Here is a 19,677-nt window from a genome sequence, read left to right as displayed (position 1 = left end):
GACCTGTATGTACCTAGGTGCCAGGTACAACATCAGGTACAATACAATACCGGGTATCTAAACTTGACAGCCTATACGAGGCCGTACTGGGTACCTATCGGTTTCGTTTAAGCGCCACCTACATGCATAGACTATGCATAAACTAAGCACGGAAAGGATTTCTTTATCTTACATGCACCGACTTGGTAAACCGAGTTATAGCGGTAACTGATTGCCACAGCCGGTCTGCGGTAGGGTTCACAGTTTTTGCAAATACCGTGGCTCGCTCCCCATTTGGCGTATGGAAGCTTCTTCCATCAAACCCTCAATTTGAACTTCCGAGTCCAACACACGGAGCTTAACCCGGAGTTCCCACGCGTCGAGTTTCCCATACCAGATAATTCCTTCTATAATTCTTTACATAGTACAATACCTACCTAACCTAACCTAACCTAAACTATAGTCAAAATTGTAGCCCCCCTGCCGGTAACCGTTTCATCAGCTGACTGAATTGGTACCTGAATTGGACCTGGACTTGATCGAGAAGACGAAAACCTCGATTGAAATATACATAGGTCCAAAAAGGGAAAATAAAAAAAATAAAAAATAAAAAGAAGAAGTCGTCGAAGAAATTCAACGCTTAATGTTTACCACATTCGTGGGAACACCTCAGTCACTAACTGGGAGTAGTAAGAGTGGACACACGGGAGGAACCTTAGTATCACCCTCGTCTGAGTCTCCCATCGCCTCGGTTCGTGCCACATCTAGGCCAAAGCGACCCCAAGTCGCACGGGCTTGCGACTGGTATGTATTTTTCTACCTTGTCCACATTCAACATGTCCTGATGGATATCAAACTAGGTGTCGAGTACACCGAGTCAAGTGCGACACCAATCTCCCATGCAAGAATTGCCGTAACAGGGGATGGCAATGTAGCAACAAATCCTCTAACGAGTCCCGCACTCTAGCCAACGCTTATCGGTAAGTCTGTCTGTCTGCCTGCCTGCCTGCCTGTCTATGTCACCTATATGAGCCTTGATAATCTTGTTTCGATTGGGTACTAAGATATGATAGCGAGATTGACCGACTGAAGCAACAAGTCATCGAGCTAGAAGAGCAGCTTAAAGAAGAGAATAATGCTGCCAGCAATGCCAGTCGCTCATCTTCAACTAAAGCGTCGTCACCTGTGGATCTTAACTACATGTGGGAATCCACCAGCACCAAGAAGTCCTGGGATGGGATTCAGACTAGTACAGCCCACTCGCGCCAGAAAACGTGGTACGGACCGTCGTCACTCTTCTATTTTATTAGTCGGGTGAACAATTACCTCACCGCAGCATTTCAGCAATTACATCTAGAGGAGCAGATACAACTCAATTCGGTCGCCAGATCATTTCCGACCCCTAATTGCAGTAATCCATCTGACGACCAAGAGCTGCTGGCATCTCAGGAACCTAATAAGGGAACAACTTCCGGAGAATTTCTCACGCCAACCCAAGAGGAGTATTTTCTGGACCTATTCTGGCAATCTTTTCATAGCTCCTTACTCGTCTTGAATGAGCTCGATTTTAAGAAGCACTACAAGTCATTATGGGTCACCCCTGGTAAACCCCGGAAGCCTTCAGCCCTAGTGGATATTGTAATCGCATTATGTATGCAGTATGGTAGTAAGTGGTTTCATCAGTCCTTAATTTACTTCCATCCCCCCTTGTCATTACTAGGGATAGGTGTGAACCCTATCCGAGAATGTTATCTCTTCGCCCAAACCGTCTTATCATGACAAATGCGGTAACAGCTTGCTGACACTTGAACTTCATAGTGGCTGCAATACCACGCGGCGCAAAGGTCACATCTGACGTGGATGCTGATGATCCGACCATCGCTGGGCGATGGTATTATCGGAGATGTCAGAGCCTCCTTACCGGCGAGTTGGAAAGCCCGACGATAAGCACGCTACAGTGTCAGCTTCTCTCTGTCGTCTATCTCTGCTGCGCCTCGTTCCAGAACATGGCTCACAGCACCCTTGCTCTCGCCGTTCGTACCGCGCAGATGCTTGGACTGCATTTTGAGCCGCCTGAGACCCTGCCGCTTGCTGAAAGGGAAATGCGCAAGCGTCTCTATTGGTCGCTTTACATGGCTGAGAGCAAGACAGGCATGAAGCTAGGCCGTCCTTTCTCATTAAGCTTATCCACAACCCTGTGCAGCTTACCCAGCGACGACCACGATGTTGCATTGCTAGCTGGATCCGACTTTGCACCGCTTGGAGAGAACGTCACGTGGCTCAGCTACAACTTACACAATACCAAGTTGATTCTAGCCGCGCGTGCCGTCCATACGGCATTGTACGACAAGTACTCGGAAGTCTATAATGGTGAAAAAGGTACTATCATCTATGATGACCTGGAAGCTCTAGAACGGCTTGCCGATTATCTCGCAACGATAATCAAGACAATGGATACCTGGGCCGCTGCTGTCCCTGATGCGCTTAAAACGAAGCGTGCGGGGGGTGGCGTCGCTTTGTCGACAGACCATTCGCCCCTTATTCTTGAACGGTTCGCGCCTCTCTGGTTGCAGCGGCAACGCTTACTCTTAGAGCTATTGTATCATCACCTATCTATGAATCTCTACCGACCGTTTATAGTATTCCCATCTACATCCCCAACCTCATCTTCTCTACCGCCCCCAACACCGGTAACCCAATCACACGCTAGCTCAGCCGTGAACCACGCCATGGCTATAACGTACATCATGCACCAAATACTGTCGGAGACTGATATCCTATGCGGTTGGCTCGAATCCTTCCAGTGGCAATGGAATGCTGCTGTTACTATGGCTGGATATCTCCTCGCGCACCCAAACTCCAATATTGCGGGTACAGTACGCCAGTGTGTGGAGCGTGCCGTAGCTGTATTTGAAATATTCGGGCGCAGCTTTGCAGCGGCCAACAGTGCGGCGGCTGTGATGCGTGATCTTACGACGAAAGCCGACTTTCTCGCCTCTAGAACGGTAGACGGCCAGATGCAGGTACTAGACCACGTGGTAGGAGGAGGAGCAGGGTCGATAGAGAGCAGCGGACCCATGATGCATACGAGTGAAGACCACATGACGATGCAGAACGTAATAGCAATAGACACGGCATTCTCCGTGGACTCATCTACCGGTTTAGATATGTTTTGGTCTTCTATGGGCGGCATGCCAGATGAATGGGGATACAATTTTGGAGTTGGCTAAAGATTTCAGGATAAGAGAATGGGAATACCATATACTAGGTACATATCAAGGTATTGTAGGATGTTGAAATTCTATTTGATATACATAAGTACCTGACGTCTTGGAACACGATATTTACAACTTGAATCTATAAAGTTGATTTTTCATGTCATATAGTTAGTTAGAACATTAAACTTATAAAAGACTTGCATTTAGAAAATCCATCTGTGCTCGCACCTTGTTCTATCTCTTCCCTATTGCGTTGGCGTTAGTAGAACTGCAGTTAGCATAGACGAGCACAAAAGCTCTTGGCATATCTGCAGCGGCATCTCGTATCTAGTAACTCTAGAGATCGGGTCCGATTGAATCTAACTCGATGGGATTTTCGTATACCAGGTAGTGAGACCCTACCGGTTGGATTAGTGACATCTCGCGACATTGGAGGAAACTGGAATAACTCCAGCCGTCAACGTATCTCTCGAGGGCCCAAACAGGGGCCAGTAAACTAAACCATAAGAGCAGAGTCTCGCTACCAGCCAGTTTTTTTGCTCAGATCTGAATCGGGAAGTGGATCGACAAGTATAGGATTCAATCAAGGGGACCCTTGTTATGAACAGCGCCCTACGCCGCTGCTAGGTTAGTGTCTTCACCGATCCCCAGATTCTGCTGCAACTTAGCATCCACGCATCGATAAACGTTTCGAACTTAATTCTTAAAATCCGCACTCGTATGTGGCGCCAAAATTCTTCTCCGTTGGTATCGTATCCACGCTCGCGGCAGTGCGGATCGTCGCTTCGTCTCGCTGCGCGAAAATATTCCGTAGGACGACCCGGTAGGCTTGACGCTAAGGGCGGAGGTCGGCGGTTTGGATTTGCTCTCGTGTTGAATGAACCATAATGGATCCCGGGGAATCCATCTCTCACCTTCTACTCTCCTCGGAGTCCGCGGATAAGATATAGCGAGACAGCGGCTAGGCTCTGCGACAGGCATAATGACGAATTGTCTTCATTTTTTTTATGTATCGTATGACCGGACTGCATTGACCGTGCTTGCTGTTATGCTATGTAGGCTGATCAAGGCTGATTCAGGAACCGTCGTCTGTTCGCAACGGGGGGGGAGTTTGTTCCCTGCGCCCGTTACGAGGACCGCCTTAGTCTGAAGGATTCCGGGAAGGATATTGTGTACCTAAAGTAAACCGTATCTCGAAAAGATTCCAGCTAGGATTCGATATTAGCGCTTACGCGGCCTTACGTTGTATATATAGGCAGTTTTTTCGGATGGAGAGGTTCAGGCAATGATGGTCTATTGGAGTTCTCCTGAAATTTACATAGGATCGGCTGTCAAAGATAAGGATCAGATCTTGAAGAGTCGTACACAGTTGAGGCGTAGTAGGACTTGGCTTAGTGGAGTCGCTCTAAACTAGACAAGACAACCCTGGTTTGGCGGCGGGACGGCAGGACGGTTAGGGCATACACTAGGTGCATGGAGCGAGAAGACGTTTCCCATACGTGCTAGTTAGGTTTTTAGAATAGTGAAGAGAGACGGATGTTTTTATCTACGTGTAGATGAAAATCTGGAGGCTGCGATATTTCTTTATTTTCCCTTTTTTTTTTCCCTTTCGAAACCAAATGGGTTGGCGGAGCTAAAAGCTAATACGGGCATATGCACGAACGGTGAAAGCCCTCGTGAAAAGAGAGCGATCTGCAGCTGAGAAGTGAAGTTGAACTGTGAAAGCAATGTTCAAGGGTATGATTCGGTACCTGATTGATGCGTTGGCTATAAGCCTAACGCCGAAATGGCATTGGAGTTTATTATGATATCATAAGAAGGATCTGGAGCTTGGAGCTTCTGACCAATTTTTTCCCCTTCTTCCATCGTATTCATCTCAGGAGTCAAACCTGAGCAACTTCAGGACATGATCATAGCATATTTCCAGAAGGAGATCCGGGATTATTACCGCTTCAAAGTGCCTGAGTCAGCACCCGAAAGGAGCGCACCGGGCTCCGCTTTTCACCGGACCAATCAGAATGCTGTACCGTCCCCTTTTGGTAAAAGATGCATGGGCATAAGCAAGCGTGACAGTCAGTCCGGTCATTTCAATTCAATTCAAAAGTATGTACGTAATAGACAAATCAAGCTTCGGGTTATACTTAATGATGAGATCGCACCATCCGGACTAGAGGATAGAAAAACGCCTTGGTACCGCTCCCTGAGCTGGGTCTTCTTGCCATCGCCATGTTCGGTTTTAATTATAGGTATCCGGTAAGCCTTATACTCAGCCATCTCTAGTGACGTACTATCGCATCAATAGTAAGCTATAGACAAAACCTTATGAAGTAAAACAGTGGGGAACGATTTCATACGGCATTGAAAATTTTCACTGTATTGAGCTCGTCGAAGGAAGAGCTCTTCTTTGTATGGCTTGTCGGCTTTAGCTCCGTCGTCGGATTTATCGTGGGACCCATTGTTAGTGGTTTTCTTGACGACAGTCCCGCCACCTAGCGATTGGTAAGAAGCCAGCTTTCACGATACCTCTTATTGAGTCCGCGACTAATGCTTCTTTGGATATTTTACCATAATCCATGCATCTTCGATGCTAGCGTTCCCGTACATCGGATGCTCATTCATCTCACGCAAGCTTGAGGATGAGAACCTACCCCTATCCGACAAAATGAAGGGAGCTGGATCAGTTGGGAATCGCTATAAATGCCAACATGTAGTGATGCTTCACCCTTTCCTTTGCGTTTGGTGATGAGAATGGACTCCTGGCCGTATAATAGGTATGTGGGTTGCATTTGGTGTTGGGATATTGCTTTGAGCATAACCCACGCCCACGCCATCTTTATGATCCTTTCCACAACGTTTTTCACGAAGTTCCCAACTCATCCTTCTCTTCTGTATTTGTTGCCGTTACCCTTCCATTGCATTAAACCTTGTTCATGGGGTTGTTATGAGACTACTTCCGTATGCTTCCTACTATGCGTGTCCAATCCTAATCTGTGATGCACCCAAAAGGAAAGCTGTGTATTATATAGTCCGATTTACCGTCAGTAAGTCTTATTATTATAACTGATGAAGCAACAATCTTCACGACCATGATGAATATTTCGAGCGCGAACACCATCAGTATACCAGCCTAAACAGCTTAGTTATAACGATAACTTAAGCTAGGTATTCAAATTGGTGGTAACCAGTGCAACATTCCCGGCCAGATCGGTCGATAGGTTCCAAGGAGTACTCTGACCTAGCTTATGCAATGCCTATTTCGTGCGTTTCATCCGTTAATTGCTGTTAAATAGATGATGCTAACACTTATTATCGTTCTCTTCAACTGGCGTGTGGGCGTCTCGGAGACATAGCCAGCCATTAATAGATGATGCAGCCATATTGAAGTTCGGAGACCTCGTATTAAGGGGTAACCGTTAACGCCTTGCATCACATAGTAGGCTACCTATAATTGGGACTGTTTAAATATATTCCGTTCAAGTTCAGGGCCGAGTAACTGTTTAAAGGTGCAGCGGGAAATAAATCCATCACTTTTAAATAGTGCTGCAGGAACTTAAAGGTTACCAGGTGCGCGGGTCATGCCCCGTTGCCTGACCGCCTCGCCGCCTGGGCAGCAGGCCGGCAAAACCAGGGCGGGGTGAACCAAGTACCGAAAAAAAGGTTATAATGGGCAATAAGTGCAAACCATTTCGGAGGAAAAACGGAATTCCCCCAGCATGTACCTTGTGTCCTTGCTGCGGTGGCTAGAGGGAACTTGATCACTCCCTCGACACCCCCAGCAAGGACCTTTGTCACAGGACCTTTGTCACAGGACCTTTGTCACAGGACCTTTGTCACAGGCTGTGCGTAGGTTAGAGGGAACTGATCACTCCCTCGAGGATACCTACCGGGATGACAAACACCGCGGTGTTTGGGATGGGGTTACAGCCTGCCCGCCTGGCCCGCCTGGATTGCTGGCCCCTGTCTCTGGATTGGAGCCCGCGACCTCCCTCCTATCGCCTTCTAGAGACAAATCTTTTTGCCATTCTATTTTTTTTTAATATTTTTTTTCACTATTCTTTAAATATTTTTTTAACTCGCGCAGACGCTCCTCTGTCTTAGTGATGGGATGGAGGTACGAGAAAGCACAACATGATCCATCCTCAAGTGTGTGGGCGTGGCCTCGACACGGGGTACATTTTGGGGAGCGGTAGAGAGGTTTGGATGTTTGGTGCAGTAGTAACTGGGCAGATAGCAAATAAATTTGCTTCGAAAAATACATTGGTGGGCGTTCCTTTCGAACCCAACTCAGGCAACCACCCTTTTCTTTTTGGACAGAACAGGTACGTACCCCAAGTACATATTTAATGCTATCAGCAGTCGAAGTTACTCTTCGTGGTTAATGTTCCTGCGTAATGCTAGATTTTTGAAGTCAATGCGATATCGTTGTGCCGCTTAAGTCACAGTCAGATCTTGGGATAGTTACAGGTAACCAACCATATGGTATTAAGTACATTTAATATACCTAAGGTGAGCTAAAGGGGCACGAATAGATATGACCGCTACGACTTACTCTTGCAATATCACACTTAATTTGAAACTATGTTGCCAGAAAGGTTTTATATAATTTGAATGGGCACTTTGATATGCCCTATCTATTTCATTGTGACGTCTCCTATAATATAAAACCTGGTATCCTGGACTTCTTGATAGGCCTCTAAACCTCCGACATCTCTCAGGATCGTTGTATGATCTCTGTTCGTTTAAGTCGCTTCGCACCCGATATATTTCCTATGCATTAGAGGGGCCACATGTGACGAACCTATTATAGTCTCGGTGTGGTCTTCATTTTGGGTAAACAGTAATAGTACGGGCCAAGGTAGGAACTAGGTCAAAACTGAAGTGTTCGTCAGGAAAGCTTGATGTCCTTCCCCCGAGTATATGTTAGACACTAGGCTTAGATTGATAGCTTGTCAGGAGTCTCGCTCGAGACTCCTTGGGAACAAAGGAGTTGTCTTGTATATAGCTTTGGCTTCAGAGCTATCGTAGTTAGACTTCCTCGCGGAACAACTTCGTTGTTACCCTACCTCATGCTCTGCGACGTGACACAGCTTCGTTTGGAATCAGATCGTAGCCTTACATTTAGCTAAGTGTAACCATTAAGTCTAGAAAAGGGCAAAAGGCGCGAATACAAACATACGAGGTACCTAGGTAGATAATATTATAGTCCAGGTTCAGGTCGGCTTTGATTATGAAAACCAATAGAATTTGCTTTAGACGGCAACCATATCGACGCTTTGCGTGCCTCCAACCCACATACACAAGATAATGGGGGCTCTGGGAGCCTTAGGGCTGGCATGCAATATACTCCAGCTTATCGAATGTGGCTATAAAGCTGTTGCGATGGTGAAAGATTTACACGGAACCGGCCAAGATGCAACCGAATCTAATATAAACACCGAATTCGTGGCAAGGGAGACGCGTAAGCTCAGCCTCAGATTGACGAAGGGCTTGCCAGCATCCAATCTCACTGAAGACGAGGAGGCTATATTTAGGCTTGCACAACAGTGCAGTAAGCTTTCAAGTAGGCTCCTGACATTGATTGAATCTCTGAAAATTAAGAGGCCGGGAAGCAAACTTGACACTATATCGACGGTTCTAAGGAACATGAGAAAGAAGAGTGAGCGGGATCAACTCCAAGCAAGTCCTGACGACTGCAGGAAACAACTACGGATACAAATGGACAAAATGTCACAGTATGTCTTTCTCCCCTCGCCTATCCATGCTGAATTCTCATTCAATCGTAGCTCAGATCTAGCACAGAAGCTACAGAATGTGCTTAGTACTACGTCAATTTATCAAACAGAAGTATTACAGTTGAGAGAGCATGTATTAAAGCTTCAAAGTCGAATTGCCATAGACTCCAACAATATGGTAGAACCTTTCAGCAATCTCCGGAGAACTGTGGAGTTTGCTTTGAAGCATGCCGCTATTTTTCAGAGACTCCGATACCCTAAAATGAACGATCGTTTTGACAACGTGGAGACAGCTCATGAAAAGACTTTCGAATGGCTTCTCCGAAGTTCGGAGCCTCCATCAAATGTTGGGCAAAGATTGTATATAAAAGAGGGTTACCTAGATGCCACCAGTTCTGACGCGAATATTACATTGGGTCAAGCGAAATACCAACAACACAGAGAGTTTACTGCATGGCTACAGCAAAGACTCAAGCACCCCCACAGTGACACGCCTAATAAAGACGCGGCCCCTGGCAGACCGTCTAAAAATATATATATATTTCACATCATTGGAAAGCCTAGAGCCGGAAAGTCAACCCTAATGAAATTTCTCTATGAAAGCGAAACCACAAATAAACATCTTAAGGTCTAGGCAGGTGAAAAACGTCTCATTGTCGCCAAAGCCTTCTTCTGGAGGCTAGGAAATGATGAGCAGAAAAGTCGGACTGGACTTGTAACTTGCTTACTTCACCAACTCTTGAAAGCGGCACCGGAGCTGATTCAAGTTGCGTTCCCATCCGATTGGAAGCCTGATTCCGAGGAAACAAGCCTAACCAACCCTGATATACTAGGCGCATTCATTCGTCTACTTAGAAACCCTTTAACGTTCGAGAACTGTCAAATAATATTCTTTATAGATGGGCTAGACGAGTTTGAGGGCCGCCCTATCGGCCTGATAAAAGATATCATTAGTTGGACAGAACTCTGTCCCAGGGATCTCAAGATATGCGTATCTAGTCAGCCTTGGAATGAATTCAAACTTGGATTTCGGGAGTACCCAGGTCTTCGAATCCACGAGTGGACGCGAGATGACATCCGGACCTTTATCCATGACAGCTTTGAGGAGCTTTCAAAAATGCCTACTTTGGTTAGCAAACAAGATCTCAACTCGTTAGCTGACTTGATTGTTGGTAAAGCCGAAGGAGTTTCCCTCTGGGTCCGTGTTGTCATAGCGGCTATCGAAAGGAATGATTAATGGCGACGAACTTCGAGACCTTAGGCGTAAGGTGGATGCGTTCCCGAGGGAGTTGAACGATCTGTATCAATACCTCCTTGATTCAATCCCAGACTACGACCGTCAAAAGGCATTCCAATATCTAGCTCTTACCCTGAATATTGGCGTTCAGACCCAAGTGCCCTTACTTTAGTATAAGCTCTTGAATGATGTATCAGATGACCCAAACTTTGCAATCAATCTGCCAGCAAAATTTCTGCCTAATTCAGAAATCCAGAGACCATCAGATATAGCCAACAGGCAGGTCAATGGACTATATAAAGGTTTTCTCGAATTATGCTCCATAGACAGGGATACAGAGATTCATGCATGGAAGTGCGGTTGAACTTCTTCACAGGAATTTCGAGGTTCTCAAAACTTACCTGGGGCAAATCGACATGGTCGATAGGACATGCCAGTCGTATCTAGCTTTTATAAAGTCAGCGGGCACCGGTGATTTTTTCATTCCCAGACATAAGTCACTGATAGAACCTGAAGGCGAGTTTTGTTCATTTATACAACAGCTCCGTCGCATCATGGGCGTATACACACTGGATCGCTTTTGCTACTACAGCACAGAATACGGGGCAAAGTCAAGAAGCCGCTTCTTTTCCTTCCTAAATAATATTGAGCAACTCGCAACCCCGCCGCTCCAACAGGGACTGGAGGAGGAACAGCGATTCCGAATAGCGAATGATATTTTCATATCGTTTGGATCTCGCCATAAAGACAGAGGGGGGAAATCATTAGGTTATGAATTAAAAGTACCATCAACTCAGCTTATTGCGGTCCTCGCTGCGCAATACCTGATATTCGAGCATTTCGACGAGGGTGGCCGATATGACCTTCGTATCAAGACCGACCCGGATTTTAGAAGCCGGATAGTATGTGCGGTTTTGTCCGGGGTTTCTCAGGACCCGCCTATGCATCCGAGGGCATTCGCAATGCTGGAGACGATTTTTAAAGGCGGAGTCTCTCTCAATACCCGATACAAAGCTCTTATCGACGGTGCACCGGTCTATATGGATCATTTATGGTATCATACATTGAGAAGAATTATATTTTCCGACGCGGAGCCGTATTCGTCATGTTAAACCCAAGACCCATCAAAGTGGCGATTCCAATATAAACTCTTCGAGCTGTGTCTAAGATACGGGGCTGACGAAGACCTTAGCTTGATATTCGGTCCTTGCTACGAAAGAATTAGCTCTGATCGACTGCTCGTAAAAGTCTACATTAGCGATTCCAAGAGTCAGCCTCGTGCATTACGCTTACACAATGTCATGGACGGATTCTGTGGCATATGTGTCGACTATCAACTAGACATTGTTCGATACGCAAGGGAAAAGTGGGGGAGTTCTCACCCTAAGGGAGCTACTTGCCTACTGTTTCCCCCAGCATTACGAATATCTTTGCTCTCTCCTTGACAAGAAGCGCCCAAGCTCCCTTGAAACAAGTGATATAATCGAACTCCCCGATTAGCAATTTCCTAAAATGCCGACATTGTTCCCAGAAGAACAACGACGGTTCCAATTAGGGAAATTTGAAGATGAGGAAACTGATATGATTGGTTTGAAGCAAGTACCCAAGGGTTACTGGGAATGTCCCTTGCATTCTGAGATGTGCTTTAGGGATTTTGAGGAGAAGCGTCAAAGAAAAACCTATGAGGTAGGACACGAATTATCAAGATACCTATAATTACCTCTATTAATATTTACCAAAAGTTAAGTTAGGTGCCTAACCATATAATAGAAAGACAGGTGATCTATCTGTTAACTCTTAGTGGAGAAAATGTCCCTCCTTTCCACATATGACTTGGCCCTGGCTCCCCCGAAAAGATTCTATCCTCGGTTTTGCTCTTATATAGTAAGGTCAACTTACGATTGAATGGGGTCACCAAGAAATACACTATGTACATGACATACGGACATCATTATTAGCGTGATTTCTAAGGTGTAAAGGTAGCGGATAGAAGGACGACACCGTCGCTTGAGCAGTCACTCGTAGTTATTGAGCTTTCACACCCACCCAACAACTCATCGAGCTACGTCGAAGACATTGAGAAACAGCTTCAAAATTCCGCTGGACCTATTAGAGGCCAACTATCTATGTACCTAATGCGAAGAACTTGAGAATGAACCTATCAACGGTTGGCCACGTATGTGTATATACGCCTGGGGTACCTATCCTAGTACCATCGAAATAATATGTAATATGCAACGCATAAACCCTAGTGTCTTTCATAAGACCAAGACAAGAAAACTCTCGAGTCTCACTCGGGAATTGAAGAATGTGCTGTTAACCTTTCCCTCTTGTCCCTTAATCTTGCAGAATATATCTCATCCGACTAGTATATATATCTTCTAAGATATAATCACCTGCCCCTATCCCGAGTCATTAAAGATGATAAGATCTATCTGCCCTGAAAGTGAAGCTCTCTCTCTCCTGGTATCGTTTAACAAAGTCGAATTAGGGAAAAGATTTAAAGAGCCAAAGCCGCAAAAGCAGCAATTCCAACTAATCCCATTCCAACTTCGGGTCTAACGCCGGCATCGGGGGATGAGGTAGGAGACGAAGCGCCGATAGCCGAGGTGAGGATATTCGAGGCCGACGCTACGGCAGAAGGGTCTGGGTTCGAGGTCGCAGCATCGCAGATTTCGGGAGCTAAGGTGCTAAGCTCTGAATACGGTTGTTAGTTGGATTGAACTTATGCCTTGGGCCAATTTCATTCTCTTTATAAGGGGCCAACTACTTACTGCTGATATCATCTTGGGAACACTTGGCTGAGAAACCGATACAGCTGCTAACGCTAGTAATGAAGGACTGGCGTTTATCTTCGCTGCAGAGACACACGAAATCCGTCGAGGAGCATCCGGCCGATTTCGCAGAACTATCTAAACAGCTCGCGGCACAAGACGGTAATTGCGATACGAGATCGGGGAGGGTAGAGTTCTGAGCCGCAGTAAAGGCGACGAAGAGCGATAAGGCAATGGCGGAGAACTGCATCTTGGTGGTGGTAATATGTAGGAGGTACGTTAATGGTGATTTACAGGTTTCTAATTGCGCGGTTGAACCCTTTTTTAATTGGTAAAGTGTCGATGTCGATATCGATATCGAATTTCCACTTTTGGCCAGCCAAATAATAAAAAAGGGATTCACGGATCAAACGGAGATTTCGAGTGGTAATAAATTCAAATACTTGTCTCGTCTCGTCTTGTCTTGTCTTTTCTTGTTTGCTGTATGCACACGATAATTTGGGTGGTTTGAGAAAGCGAGTGGAATCAATAAGTCTCTAGATAGTTGTTAATGCAAGATGAGATTCATAAAATGACTAGAAAGATTAATCAAAGGAAATTCGATAGATACAAAAAGAGAGAGGTTTTGGGTTTAAAACGCATTGATCACTGGGCTGTGCAAACGCTGAACTTGTGTTGAGTTGATATCAGTTAGTGGGCTGTGTTGGCCTAGACCCGTTATTTTCAGGCGACCATTCAGTAAGGATTTACGAAGTACAGTGGCTAAAAAAGGTACAGGTAAGTGGGCAAACTGGGCAGAGAGATTTGGTAGGTGGGGTTTAAAAGTACCAGGTAAGTTAAAACAGTTAAAGCAACCTTGGCGCTCGTATTGAAACGCTCCGAAAACTTGTCAGATTTCACAGAATTTGCCAAGTTTGAAGTTGACGTCACATGTTGGTACTTTGGACGCTGAAACCGGGTGATTTATGCTTCCGATTCCAACATTAAATCTCGTGAGACGAGGAGTAATGTGGCTGTTGTGGCTAATCAACTAATTTCAATAGATGTTCATGGCGGTGCAGGCTGGCTGGTCACATCGAACACTTCCGTTTGTACCCAAAAATGATGGAATTCCCACCTTGATCACCAAATCGCATATCTCGACATTTCATTCGTTCAACCCTCAAAACACACCCTTCCGGACCCTTGCAAGCTTCATAGTAATGGAGGTGTTAAGAGCACAATAACAGGATAATATTCTGCTATTCAACACACTTTCCCATCAACGTCTCCATAACTTATATGCATTATCTCTGTGACCGACATCCCACGCGTATAGACGGTAGCTTGGTAGCTTAGTAGCCAACAAATCGTCTCGATACATCAGCATTTCTACTACTTAGGGGAAAGTCGAATCCCATCCGTGACAATTTACAATCCCGAGTGGGCAGCAACTAGGTAGCACGTCATCCATCCCACCTATTCTCACATACCTTCTCTATACATTTTCGTACAACAAGATGTTTTGGGTATTAAATACCATACCCCCAAGGCCTACAGTCCAGCCGATATGCCATCTCCTATCTATAAATACACGGCAATTTCGAAAAGCGACTCGGTTGAACCGGTCCTCTCTGCATCACCCAGTAGTCCGTTGATCGGCGACGATAATTCGTTGAGCTTTGAGTTGTTAGACCTGAATGCCGGAAAGTTGGCGATTCCCACGCTCCCTCGGCTCTCAACCAAAATGTCTTATCAACCACTCGCATCAGATGACCCGGAGGACCAGAAGTCTTACGGATCCTTAGATGCAACACCTAGCCAGAGCCCTACGGCTTTACTAGGCGAAACGATTCGCATCGAGGATCCCGTAGTAGAGATAGAAAACCCCTTTTTAGACACGGAAACCACAGAGTACTGGCGACAGGTCTACGAAAATTGTCAATATGAATGCAGGCATGTCTTCAATCCAAAGCTGACCTGGTCGGCGAGAGAAGAAAGAGAATTGATCCGGAAGCTTGACTGGAAAGTCTGTTTATGGGCGGTATGAAGCCGCCCTATCAGGTGCTACTTCGATAGGGGCTAACAACTCGGTCCTATTCAGTGTATCATGTTTTTCGGCTTACAAGTAGACCGCGGAAATCTCTCTCAAGCAGTATCTGACAACATGCTGGATGACTTAGGTCTAGATACTAACGGTACGGCCTAGTCCCTATCAAAACCTACCACCCATATCTTTACTAGGGCCGAGCGGCGCAAGTGCGTGCTCTATCTATATCTGAGAGCGAGAGCCATGCCAGACTTGTCGTGATGTCCTGGAAATAACCATAGTCACCTCGCTGATGGCATACCAACATACAGACTATAACTATGGGCATTCTATATTCTTGGTATCTTTCTTGCTTGCCGAGCTGCCTTCGCAACTTGTGTCAAAAGCCGTCGGTCCGGACCGTTGGATTCCCATGCAGATGGTTTTATGGTCGTTCGTCGCTATTTCGCAATGCGCCCTGACCGGTCGTGGTTCCTTTCTACTGACCAGAAGCTTACTTGGGTTCCTTGAGGTAATACTCTCGCATCATCCGACATCGGGGTTATTGATCTAATTTATTCGAAAGGGAGGATTTATACCCGACCTCGTGTTATGGCTGTCGTACTTCTACACCTCACGTGAGCTGCCAATACGACTCAGCTACTTCTGGACGTCGTGTAAGCTTCAAGATCATCATTGGTCCTCTGCTAAATCGACATGGAATATTCACTAACCTCACTTGTTAAGTATCAATCACGGGAATCATTACCTCTTTGTTAGCCTTTGGGCTTCTACATCTCAGGGGCGTCCTCGGATGGGAAGGTTGGCGATGGCTCTTCTTAGTTGAAGGATTTATAACTCTATGCATAGGACTAGCGTCCTTCTTCATGATGCCCGCATCTGCGGTACAAACCAAAACGTGGTTCCGCCCGAAAGGCTGGTTCACCGAACGAGAAGAAGCGATCGTCGTGAACCGGGTGCTTCGCGATGACCCCTCCAAAGGAGACATGCATAACCGGCAGGCATTAACACCTAGGCGGTTATGGGAAGCGTTGAAGGACTATGACTTGTGGCCGCTATACGCCATCGGACTCTGTGCTTATGTGCCTCAATCACCTCCGAAAACCTACCTTACCCTTACGCTTCGGTCACTCGGGTTCAGCACGTTCAACACCAACCTCTTGACCATCCCGGCAGTAAGAATAAACATCTCGAACCCCCTTTATTGGCTTCGGCTGACTTTATCAAGGATATCATACATATCTTCAACCTCATTCTGCTCACGAGGCTGTCTGAATGGTTGAACGAACGGTCATTAGTGGCTATCGTGCAGCCTCTTTGGACTTTGCCCTGTATAATTGCGTTACGATTCTGGGTAGGGTTAATTGAAGATAAATGGGGTACATACGCGATCATGATGGTTCTTCTCTCTTATCCATATTGCCGTAAGTAATTTTTTTTTCTTTCGGTTTTACGCCGTGTTCATTGCTAGGTAACTGACTAATGCTTTGTTAGATGCAATACTGGTTGGCTGGTGTTCCAAGAATTCTAATAATGTCGGTACGCGGACAGTTTCGGCAGCCTTATATAATGTGAGTCTCACTTTCAGTACACCATAATAGCAACACTGACAATGGGTTAGATGAGTGTCCAAGCGGGCAACGTATACGCTTCTTATATCTACCGTGACGACGACAAGCCTTTATACCGCCGGGGGAATTCGACATTACTCGTGATCAACTTGGTTTCTATCTTGATATTCTTATTAACGAAGCTCTATTATATCTGGAGAAACAAGCAGAAAGAACGCGTATGGAACGCCTTGAGTGAGGAGCAGCAGATTGAATACAGGAAGACGACAAAGTTACAGGGTTCTAGAAGGCTTGACTTTAGGTTCGCTCATTAATTAGAAGGCGATATGTCTCGATGGTCCTTCGAAGAGATACCTAGGTACCTTGATAATAATGCGCCCCTTTATATAAGTTTTCTACTCCGTCGTTATATGTTGTAGATACCTGTCTTGATAGGACAGTTTACTGGGTCGCAGCGTTATGAGGTAGAATTTGCAAACCACGTAAAGATTTCAACAGGCATCGTTTAACCAAAACAGCCGTCCTAATAAAAGAGTAAGGTTGTTTACATCGCATCATACCTTAGGCAGCTACCTATCCACCTACCTAGGTAACGTTAGATGTGTAGCAAGTGTTCCTATGTTCGGTCCCTTCAACCAGCACGTTTGAACTAGAGCTTTGGTTACCACCCTTATCTGCCAATGTCAAGTGCGGTAGTATGTAGGTTAGGTACCTACATAAACATTCTCGTACCTTAGGGAGCAGTTACGAATGTGACCTTATGGGTCGTTACCCGAGTAGCTGTCGACTAGTACCACTATTCATATGCGTACCTATGTACCTCCTCTTCAACGAATTTTACGCAGGCTTTTATTTTAAATAGGCAGTCACAAAACCAGGAACGTAAATGCCTTAGCAGTGGGACTGAAATTTTGTTTTTACCTAGTCCTTCGGTTCGTAAATTTCCATTTCAGATCTCTGGGGTTTCAACTTTCCACCTACAGGAACCACAACACCACTCCTTACGAACACACTTTCATTAACCGACAAGCATGTTCTAGTTATAAATACTAGCAGGTCAATTTCCATTGCATACTTCTAAGTTAACGTTGACGTATTCAATTATTCTCCAACTTCCAATCTCCAAGGCAACACCCAAGAACTCATCTACAACACCAAATATCCAACATGGACAGACTTCCAACCGAGACTATCCACCGCATCTTTGCACTTTTAGATGTGGCTGACGTCAAGTCACTTCGTCTCGCCTGCAAGAGCTTCTCGATCATTGGAACAGAATATCTTTGTCCTAGCATTGTCTTAGAGCTAGGACTCGACCCTTCCCATAAGCTGAGGTCTATCGTTAGCCAACCTGGAATTGCCAAAGGCGTACAGTCGGTAGCGTTCTACTCTTTCCCGATCCTTGTATCGAGACTAGCGGCGAACGACTGCTTTGCGCAGATCAACGTAGGAAACAATGGAGTAGTCCATGACCTTATCCACGGTGCTTTTGTGAATTTCGAGTATCATTACTTGTACTTCCTGCACGCACTCCCCCAGCTTCCGAAACTTCGGTTCGTCAATCTGGACATGCTCCCCTACGTCAACCACCTTGAACCCGGCCTGCTTGTGCTCCACGAGAGTCTCCCCATAGTCACTGTGGCAAGCCAGCCCTTTAAGATGCTGCTGCGCGTACTCTTCCACTCGGGCATCAAGCTCGAAGGACTGACAACTAACTTCCTCGACTGGGGATTCTTCGACTCCAGCCCGGATGAGCTCGAATCACTGTGGAAGCCTCTGACCGACCTCAAGTACCTGCGATTCGAATTCCACAACCGCCGCTTGGTGCAGCTTATCCATTCGGACAGAGTCGTCACTCGATGCAACGCCATCCTCGAAGCCGGCGCCCTACGAAACCACCTCGCTCAGCTCGCCGAGCTCCGAACCATGGACATAAACTTCTTCTTCACGACTATCACGTACGACATCCACCAGATGACCGCGAGCTGGTCTACCGGTCTGCCGCTCGGCTGGGTGGTCCCTCACGAGTTCACCTGGCCGTACCTGAAGACCATTCGGCTATCCTACGTCCACACCGAGCGGCACGAAATGATCAATTTCCTGTCCCGACACAAGCAGACGCTTCGCGTCCTGCATCTGAGCAACGTGACTCTCTTGTCTACCTCGTGGCTCATCCTGCTGGCCGACATCAGGAAGGAATTGCGCCTGACGGAGGCGCACCTCTGCGGACATATCTGGGGCCGCTACGAGATCACGGAAGCACGGGCGGGCCAGGAGCAGCACTGGCCCATGCATCAAATCTCGTCCGCCTTGCACGATCAAGTCAACGAGTATCTTTCAGCAGGGGAGGAGGATGTTTCTGGCATGGGCTTCACATCCCCTGAGGCGATTTTCAATGCCATAGAACTCGGTTTTCATTAGTTGGGGAGTTGTATTGGAATGCCTCTAGTATTATACCCACAGCCGGACTTCCTATTGTATGAGATGAGAGATGGGGTGGAGGAAGCTATTTGGCTAGGTACCAGGTAGATGATATGTCCGCGGGTATCCGCGTCGACTTTTCATGTCTACTTGACATCTTCGGTTAGGTTGGATGAAAAGTTCTGCTTAGGTACTTATGAGTCTAGATAGGACCAATTGAGGAGGCATTTCCACATCTTCTTAAGTCAACTTCGCGATACGTAAATTGCAATACCTACCCTACCGGTGAGTATTCTTGTATATCCGTACTGATACCCAATCCCTCCTCGACTTTCTAAAGCCCGTCCCTTGTTTACTGTTGGCAAAGTGTAGTCGGTATTGTTGTTCGCTCCTGAAGAGCAACTGTGACTTTGATTGAAACCGTTAACCCAAAATCAACAAGCAAACGAAGGAAGGGGGAAAACAACAAAGAAAGTTAGGGCCTGACATATACTCGATAAGCTTAAAAGAACTACCTATACTTTGAGGAACCAGGTTTCCCCAAACCGTATTTCGCGAGGCTATTTCGCTAGTGTATACCAACAAGCCTAGGATCGCTACTAACGTAGGACGTGCATATGTTATGTTATACCTAGGTAGCGTGCATTTCTTTTTAGCTCTGATATCAACTACGATGCCACGAGTTGAGTGGAGTTCGCACCGCATATATACCAGGT

The 19,677-nt window shown here is 46.2% G+C and overlaps 6 protein-coding genes across 6 annotated transcripts; 5 read left to right on the top strand and 1 right to left on the bottom strand.

Annotated features, from left to right (window-relative positions):
• The first annotated feature begins 482 nt into the window (after window positions 1-482).
• F4812DRAFT_145477 (fungal-specific transcription factor domain-containing protein) lies at window positions 483-3,551 on the top strand. The gene is made up of 4 exons (XM_047929666.1): window positions 483-783; window positions 840-959; window positions 1,053-1,645; window positions 1,798-3,551. Exons 1-4 carry the CDS (start codon window positions 623-625, stop codon window positions 3,207-3,209), a joined length of 2,286 nt encoding a protein of 761 aa, XP_047787259.1. The 5' UTR covers window positions 483-622; the 3' UTR covers window positions 3,210-3,551.
• Window positions 3,552-8,501: 4,950 nt separating this feature from the next.
• On the top strand, window positions 8,502-10,166 carry F4812DRAFT_466858 (uncharacterized protein; the record flags this gene model as incomplete). The annotated part of the gene is made up of 2 exons (XM_047938578.1): window positions 8,502-9,275; window positions 9,564-10,166. 2 exons carry the CDS (start codon window positions 8,502-8,504, stop codon window positions 10,164-10,166), a joined length of 1,377 nt encoding a protein of 458 aa, XP_047787258.1.
• Window positions 10,167-10,711: 545 nt separating this feature from the next.
• On the top strand, window positions 10,712-11,478 carry F4812DRAFT_145426 (uncharacterized protein). Its single transcript, XM_047929665.1, has one exon. The coding sequence runs from the start codon at window positions 10,721-10,723 to the stop codon at window positions 11,276-11,278; it is 558 nt and encodes a 185-aa protein (XP_047787257.1). The 5' UTR covers window positions 10,712-10,720; the 3' UTR covers window positions 11,279-11,478.
• Window positions 11,479-12,608: 1,130 nt separating this feature from the next.
• On the bottom strand, window positions 12,609-13,380 carry F4812DRAFT_145423 (uncharacterized protein). The gene is made up of 2 exons (XM_047929664.1): window positions 12,941-13,380; window positions 12,609-12,863 (listed from the first exon to the last, which is right to left on the bottom strand). The coding sequence occupies exons 1-2, from the start codon at window positions 13,188-13,190 to the stop codon at window positions 12,667-12,669; spliced, it is 447 nt and encodes a 148-aa protein (XP_047787256.1). The 5' UTR covers window positions 13,191-13,380; the 3' UTR covers window positions 12,609-12,666.
• Window positions 13,381-14,022: 642 nt separating this feature from the next.
• Window positions 14,023-17,033, top strand: F4812DRAFT_441038 (allantoate permease). Its single transcript, XM_047935199.1, has 8 exons — window positions 14,023-14,963; window positions 15,024-15,117; window positions 15,281-15,480; window positions 15,535-15,625; window positions 15,696-16,144; window positions 16,198-16,393; window positions 16,464-16,540; window positions 16,591-17,033. The coding sequence occupies exons 1-8, from the start codon at window positions 14,490-14,492 to the stop codon at window positions 16,852-16,854; spliced, it is 1,845 nt and encodes a 614-aa protein (XP_047787255.1). The 5' UTR covers window positions 14,023-14,489; the 3' UTR covers window positions 16,855-17,033.
• A 407-nt stretch (window positions 17,034-17,440) lies between these two features.
• Window positions 17,441-19,173, top strand: F4812DRAFT_145207 (uncharacterized protein). The gene has a single exon (XM_047929662.1). It carries the CDS (start codon window positions 17,708-17,710, stop codon window positions 18,959-18,961), a length of 1,254 nt encoding a protein of 417 aa, XP_047787254.1. The 5' UTR covers window positions 17,441-17,707; the 3' UTR covers window positions 18,962-19,173.
• The last annotated feature ends 504 nt before the right edge of the window (window positions 19,174-19,677 follow it).

Source organism: Daldinia caldariorum (assembly GCF_022478825.1).
Source record: "Daldinia caldariorum strain CBS 122874 unplaced genomic scaffold F4812scaffold_17, whole genome shotgun sequence".
Lineage (NCBI taxonomy): Eukaryota > Fungi > Ascomycota > Sordariomycetes > Xylariales > Hypoxylaceae > Daldinia > Daldinia caldariorum.
Note: the sequence above shows the minus strand (reverse complement) of the source record. Positions and strands in the feature narration are given on the sequence as shown.